Source organism: Mus pahari, chromosome 20 (assembly GCF_900095145.1).
Source record: "Mus pahari chromosome 20, PAHARI_EIJ_v1.1, whole genome shotgun sequence".
Lineage (NCBI taxonomy): Eukaryota > Metazoa > Chordata > Mammalia > Rodentia > Muridae > Mus > Mus pahari.
The window spans coordinates 30,307,594-30,314,753 of NC_034609.1; the positions used below are offsets into that span (position 1 = coordinate 30,307,594).

General features: G+C 44.8%; 1 protein-coding gene across 2 annotated transcripts in view; it reads left to right on the plus strand.

The window, feature by feature from the left end:
- Positions 1-7,160, plus strand: part of Utp4 (UTP4 small subunit processome component) — a 27,691-nt gene that overhangs the window by 11,864 nt on the left and 8,667 nt on the right. For both annotated transcript variants that reach the window (XM_021220717.2, XM_029532355.1), the window contains exons 7-12: positions 147-318; positions 409-500; positions 2,272-2,368; positions 3,424-3,488; positions 4,828-4,950; positions 5,978-6,134. In XM_021220717.2, the coding sequence (XP_021076376.1) occupies positions 147-318; positions 409-500; positions 2,272-2,368; positions 3,424-3,488; positions 4,828-4,950; positions 5,978-6,134 (706 nt within the window). The remainder of the gene's footprint in view (positions 1-146; positions 319-408; positions 501-2,271; positions 2,369-3,423; positions 3,489-4,827; positions 4,951-5,977; positions 6,135-7,160) is intronic.

Sequence of the window (7,160 nt, forward strand, 5' to 3'; positions counted from 1 at the left end):
TTGCTTCTGCACTTTTTTTTTTTTTTTTTTTTTTTTTTTTTTTTTGTCTTTTGTCTCCTGAGCTGCCCAGATAGAAAACCTGAAGGAATATTTTCCCATCTGCTGTGTTTTGTTGACATCTATCCCCTCGTGATTTAATTTCTCAGCAAGAAGACAGTTTTGTGGTGGGCACCGCCGAGGGCACGGTATTCCATTTCCAGCTGGTGTCCGTGACTTCCAACAGCAGTGAGAAGCAGTGGGTGCGGACGAAACCGTTCCAGCATCACACTCATGACGTGCGCACTGTGGCCCACAGCCCAACCGCCCTGATCTCAGGAGGTAGGTCCTCCCCCAGCCAGCTGCTCCTGGCTGCCTGGCTCTGGCTGTTCTCTCTTCATAAAAGCCATCTCTCACTGCATGTTCCCTCAGGCACCGACACCCACCTGGTTATTCGGCCCCTCATGGAGAGAGTGGAGGTAAAGAATTACGATGCTGCTCTCCGAAAGATCACGTTCCCCCACGTGAGTATCCCCTTTGCACCCTTAGCATCTCTCCCTCTGTCCAGTAAGACTGAACACAGTTCACACTTCCTATAGCTCTTTTCATTGTATTCTGAGGCAAGCCTCCTTGAAGACACCCACTATGTGTACATGTACGTGAATATTGTGATAATGAGGAGGGTCTGGTTTAGGTGTTTGGAAGGTCTACTCAATTTGTAGGGATGGTACCATCTACCTTGAAAGGACCACTACAAGCCTGGTTCTCCACCTTAAAGTAGAGCCCGCCCACCCTTAAAAACAAGCTAACCAAATTCCCATAAAGCACAGCTACTGAGGGGAGGAGTATTTCTCCAGAAAGGAAACTCGGGATGGTATTTGCAATTTACACACACATTTTAGGCCTGGAGATAGGTGCCTAGTGGTTCCTTCAAACAAACCGGCTCATCTTGCAGCTAGTAACTGTCTGTACCTCCAAATCAAGAACTGACTCTGTTTTTACCTCTTCACTACTGCATGAATGTGGTACACAAACATACATGCAGGCCAAATACCCATACACATACAACAAAAAATACTTTTTTTTTTTTTTAAATCCACATATTTCATGTATGTGGTTCGATAGTCAGACACAGTTCTTACTCCTCCTGCCCTGCCTTTGACTTTAAAGACAGGATTTGATTATGTAGTCCTGTCTGGCTTTGTTCTCCCTAAATGAGTAGACTAACCTTGAACTCTTGGAGTTCCACTTGGTACCATAGCCTCAGTGTCTCTTGCTGAGTGCTTCTCTGTCCTTCTCTGTCCCGGTCTGAGTCACCATTCATGGATTCCTTTTCCGTGACTTCCTTAAGAATTTTCTTTTCTGTTTGTTTTGTTTTGAGACAGGATTTCTTTGTGTAGCGCTAGCTGTCTTAGAACTCTTTGTAAGCCGGGGTGGTCTAGAACTCAGAAATCTCCTTGCTTCTGCCTCCTGAGTGCTGGAATTAAAGACATGCCCACATGACCAGCTGCGTGGCCTCCTTTTATCAACATCTGTGCCATGCTACCCTGTGTTCCTTGGGTTGTTCTAAAATCACTGTGTTCATTCCTCTGTGTTTAAAAAGCCTTTGGTTGCTATTGTTGTCTTCAGCATGGAGCCCTAAATTTCTGATGTGTTTGTGGAAACCTGTGTTGATCTTGGACTGTCCTGTCTCATTCAGCTTTTCCGTTCCCAAAAGTCTTTTCCATGGTGCTTTGCATCTGACCTTGAGGCACAATGAGAGGTCATACGCCCTTTCCTCCCTGGGACTTGTTAACCTTGCCTCCTCTGCTTGACTAACCTTTACCAGTGAACTACTTCTGCTCTGTAGATATTCCATGAGGCTAAGTTAGATTTACTTTCTGCTCATCCTAGGTTTGTCCGTGTTAAATCTTGCACCATACCCTATATATAGCATGAATGTCTAGTCCATGTCATTTATTTAGACGAGTCTTGAGGTCAGTGGCTATTTCATCACCATTGTGTTCTTGATTCCTAGGACAGTGGCTAGACAGTAGTAGGACTTAGGATATGTTTATCAAATAAATGAAGATCTAGGGTGTTTGTTTCCAGACTGTATTTTACTGAGTAGACCAGACTGGCTTTGAACTCACAGAGGTCCACATATTTCTGCCTCCCAAGTGCTGGGCCACTGTACCCAGCTAAATAAATGGGTTTCAACAGTAGAGGAGCTGGTATGCTAAGATGTTGAATCTAGAAACAAAGCAGTGGATGACCAGGTTGGCCTACTTACAACTTTTCAATTGTTGGATGCAGAGGCGTCTCATTTCCTGTTCAAAAAGAAGGCAGCTTCTCCTTTTCCAGTTCGCTCATCACTTGGAACTTTGGAGACTAGGATCCACATCTGCAACAGGTATGTCTGGAGAAGAGGTCTTTATTTTTGCTTTTGCTTTTTTAAAACTGGGAAGTATATTAAAAAGAGGTGGGGAAAGGGGGGAGGGCGTGACAAGATGGTCTTATGTGTCCCTCACAAGTAAAGTGCCGGCCTGGGAGCACAGGTCCCTGGATGTGAACCACAGGATCTTCCGGTACACCCACACAAAAGGAAATTGGAAACCAGCCATAATAGTGCGTGCCATTAATCCCAGCACATGGGAGGCAGAGGGCTGTGCCAAGAAAAGAAAGAAAACAAAATAAACTGAAAAGCGAATGAAAAAGTCTCAAAATTGCAGTTGAAATTCTGCCTGTAGAAAATGAGTCACGCATGGTGCCAATTAATTCCCTGGCAGTGGAAACAGAAGAATCAGAAGCTCAGGACCAAGGCAAGAGCATCCCTGAGCTTGCTGGACACGGCTAAGGTTAAGAATGTGTGCTGCCTTTGTAGGATTCAGTTCGCAGCACCTACACTGGATGGTTCACAACCCCATGTAACTCTAGCTCCAGGGGACCTGACATCCTTTTCTGCCCTCCTAGTGCATACCCACACACAGAGGCAGTTAACTAAAAATACACAAAATCTTACAAATACAGGGCTTAAACTTCTATAAGATGCATGCAAGAGGTGGTTGCAGTGACAGCTATGGAGTCAGGCCTGCTGGATATAAAAGCAGACTGTTGGGAACAGAGAAGGTAGAAGGATGTGCAGAGGCAGTCCTGTGTACAGACAGGCCACGGACTCTGGAGTCAGTTACTAGTTTAAGAGTGAATTCTCTTCCTTAGAATGTATTGAAATCTGCTCCTACCTCCCTGCGTGCCTGTGGGGTGGGGCTTCAGCCATGTCAGACACAGCCTTAGAGCTCCGTTTGCTGCTCTTTCCTAGTGCTAGCCTTTCAGAGTGTGCTGCGTACATGGAAAAACCAGATTACCCACTGCTAGGAATTCTGGGTTACTGAGGGGTGGCTCTAGAATGGAAAAATGCAGAATTTTTCTTCTAGGTGAGAAAAAACTCAGGGAATTTTCTGTTTTTAGGCAAGAACGGAGACACTCTTCCACTCTGTAAAAACGCAGATCATCTCCTGCACCTCAAGACGAAGGTGAGGATGGTTTGTACTCCGCATCCAAGGTCCAGAGCACTTCCATTCTGAATCTGAGTGCCACTCACTCTGTAGCCCAGTTGGATGTTGAGAATTTGATAAACGAGTACAAGAAATTAGTTTTCTCCTTTGTGTGTCCTTGTAGTAATTAAGGTGGTGCAAATATAAAACTTAAATAAGTAAAGATTTTGGTCATTTATGGTGGCACATGCTACCTGTAAATTCCAACATTCAGGATGCTCCAGGATAAGGGCCTCCCTGAGTCTGAAGTCAGCCATGGACAGAGATTGAGTCCAGGTTTACTGTCATTAGGATTAGCCTTGCTTTTTTTGTTTTGTTTTGTTTTGTTTTGCTTGGTTTTTCAAGACAGGGTTTCTTTGTGTAGCCTGGCAGTCCTAGAACTCACTCTGTAGACCAGGCTGGCCTCAAACTCAGAAATCCGCTTGCCTCTGCCTCCCAAGTGCTGGGATTAAAGGCGTGCACCACCACGCCTGGCTAGTTTTAACTCTATATAAACTTTACATTGCATTTTTCTTCCCCTTTTAATATTTTTATTTATTTTTGCTTTCTTTGAGGTGTCTTTGGGGGATGGGGTTTTAGGATGGTGTGTAGTCTCTGTGTAGTCCTCACTGTCCTGGACCTTGCTCCGTAGACCAGACTGGTCTTGAACTCAAGGACTGCCTACCTTTGCCTCCTGAGTGCTGGGATTAAAGGCATGCACCACCACATCCAAGTCCCAGCAGGTGGTCACAGACCGAAAAGAAAATCTGCACTCTGTCCTTTGTCCTCGACTGTTGCATTAATGTCCTGCTGCTGTGTTTCCCAGATTAAGACTTTCCAAGGTACTCAAAAGGCACAGCTCCCTGCAGACCATGTTAGATTTGGAAATCAAAGCTGTACCAGTGATGTGTTCTGTCTGGGATTTAGTCATAGTACACACAGCGTAGGAGTGTTTAAGACTACATATAGGCAAGGCGGGAGATGGTGGCGCACGCCTTTAATCCCAGTGCTCGGGAGTCAGAGGCAGGCGGATTTCTGAGTTCGAGGCCAGCCTGGTCTACAGAGTGAGTTCCAGGACAGCCAGGGCTATACAGAGAAACCCTGTCTCGAAAAAACAAAAAAAAAAAAAAAAAAAAAAAAAGCCTATGTAGGCATTTGTGGAAATGTTCAGAGCACTGAGATTCCTGTCATAGGAACCTTGTTATAAGGTTTGCCAGCCTTGGGGTGGACTCTCCTGAGCCCAGCATCGGGTGTCTAATTGGAGGAGATTGTAGTGAAACAATGAGATTTCATCTGGGAACTTGATTTTCTCACTCATGTTGTTCCCTCCATTTCCCAGGGCCCTGAGAACATTATCTGCAGCTGTGTTTCCCCATGTGGAAGCTGGATAGCCTATTCTACAGCGTCTCGCTTTTTTCTCTATCGATTGAAATATGAACGTGATAACATAAGCCTCCAAAGAGTAAGTGGTGGGGGGCGGGGTGGGTCGCAGTGTGTTCCTGGACAAGAAGAAACTTCTGTATGTATAGTTTTTGTTTGAAGTGGCAATGAATTGGGAAGAATCCTTAGTGAAAGTTAGCCAGTCATAACTGTTACAGAACCTGCAGGACCTGCATGGTGGGAGGAGACTCCCACAACTTAACCTCTGCTCTCTACATGCATGCACACAGCACATTTTTTAAACGTTTGTACTTACTTGTATTGATGTTTTGCATGTCTGTTCACCATGTGTATACTGATGCTTGCAGACGCCAGAAAGGGAGGGCCCCTGGGACTGAAGTTACAGCTGGTCGGGAGCTTCTGTATGGTTGCTGGGACTTGAACCCCTGTCCTCTGGAAAAGCAGCCAGTGCTTTTAACCCCAGAACCAACTCTCCAGCCTATACACAAGTTTTTTGTTTGTTTTAAATCGTATAGAAGGTTCTAGGTTCAATCTTCAGCATTACCACTGCAATGCTAAATATATATTTACTACTATTAATTTGTTTAATTTTTATACATTTTTAGAACAGAAGAGAATTACATTTCTTTCCTCCTTCCATTCCCTAAGACCTCCTCTGACCCCTCATATTCTCTCTATTCTCAAATAGCTTTTTTTTTACTATTATTGGTGTGTGTGTGTGTGTGTGTGTGTGTGTAAACGCACGCACGCACATGCACGCATAAATGTATAAATATAGCCTGCTGAGTATTTTTGTTTGTGTGAATGATTTTAGGGCTTAGGTATTTATTGTGTACATGAAAAATAAATAGAGAAAGGTTCCTAGCAAACATGTTATTTTATTCCCATAGTATGCCCAGGTAGAGAATTGACCCATTACCATCTGGATAGAGAGAAGGCTAGACAGGCTCTGGGAAACATGCCGGTGTTCCAGGCCCTTTGTGGGTCCTTGCTTGGAAATCCCAAGGTTGATGTAAGGGAAGCCTGGCTCTGTCGGGTTTTGGGGTGCTACTTTCTCTTACCGGCTTTCACTGTTGGTTTATCCAAAGGTTTCCAAATTGCCAGCATTCCTGCGCTCTGCCCTTCATATTTTGTTTTCTGAAGATTCAACAAAGCTCTTTGTGGCATCCAATCAAGGGTCTCTACATATTGCTCGTCTGTCGGAAGGAAGCGTCAAGCACCTGCATACTTTCCAGCCGCAGTCAGGTGGGGATTTCTAACTGGACAGAGAGACTTAGTGTCTCCAGTGTGCTGGCCCTGTTCTCTTTAGACCCCAGTGTCGGGTGCTGGTGCTCTTCACGCCCATGTTTGCAGTTTAAAGTAGGAGGAGATATCTGGCAGATGAAGATGCTCGATGAGATCTGAGCTGTTCCTCACACCTACTCTTTTCTCACTGGGTGTTGGATTCCTTAGTTGGGGCCAGAGAAGTTTCATCATGCTTAGGTTTTTTTTGTTAGCAGAGTTAGAAAGAAAGTAAAAGTCATCTGTATCTACAGTCCTGATGCCTAGCAACCCCCTCGTACTTTGCCTAGTAACCCCTTTGTATTTTGCCTAGTATGAGATGAAAATACTGTTGTGCATAGAGTTTTATTTGGGGTCATTTGTTCTTGTGACTGTCTTTTGCGTTCTGTGAGAGTGTAGATTGCATCACTGGATGACTGTACACATCAGCTAGTGCTGACTTAAGAGCACTGGAGAGGTGCAATGTTGACTTAAGTTTCTCATCCGCTCTACATTGGTAGTTGGATATATTCCATGATCTGTCCCTTGTCCCTAGCCCTGGCATTTAGCTCTTTCATTACCATTTAGACTCTTATCAGCCTGGATTGTCAACATTTAATATTTACTCATGGAAAGTTGCTTCAGGCCAGGTGTTGGGGTGCACACCTTCTGCTGTCCCAGCACTCAGGAAGCAGGGGCAGATGGATCTCCATGAGTTTTTAGACCTCCATGGAACTCACAGTGAGTTACCCTAACCCCAAAAAGAAAAAGAAAAACTGCTTCAGAAGAAACCTATCATTTAGGAGTCAGATGAGTTAAGCCAACAGTTCTTTTAATTATAAATCTTAAACTACCTTGTCCTTACATCGTTTTGGTTTTTCAAGACAGGGCTTCTCGCCAGGCATGGGTGGTGCACGCCTTTAATCCCAGCACTGGGAGGCAGAGGCAGGCGGATTTCTGAGTTTGAGGCCAGCCTGGTCTACAAAGTGAGTTCCAGGACAGCCAGGGCTA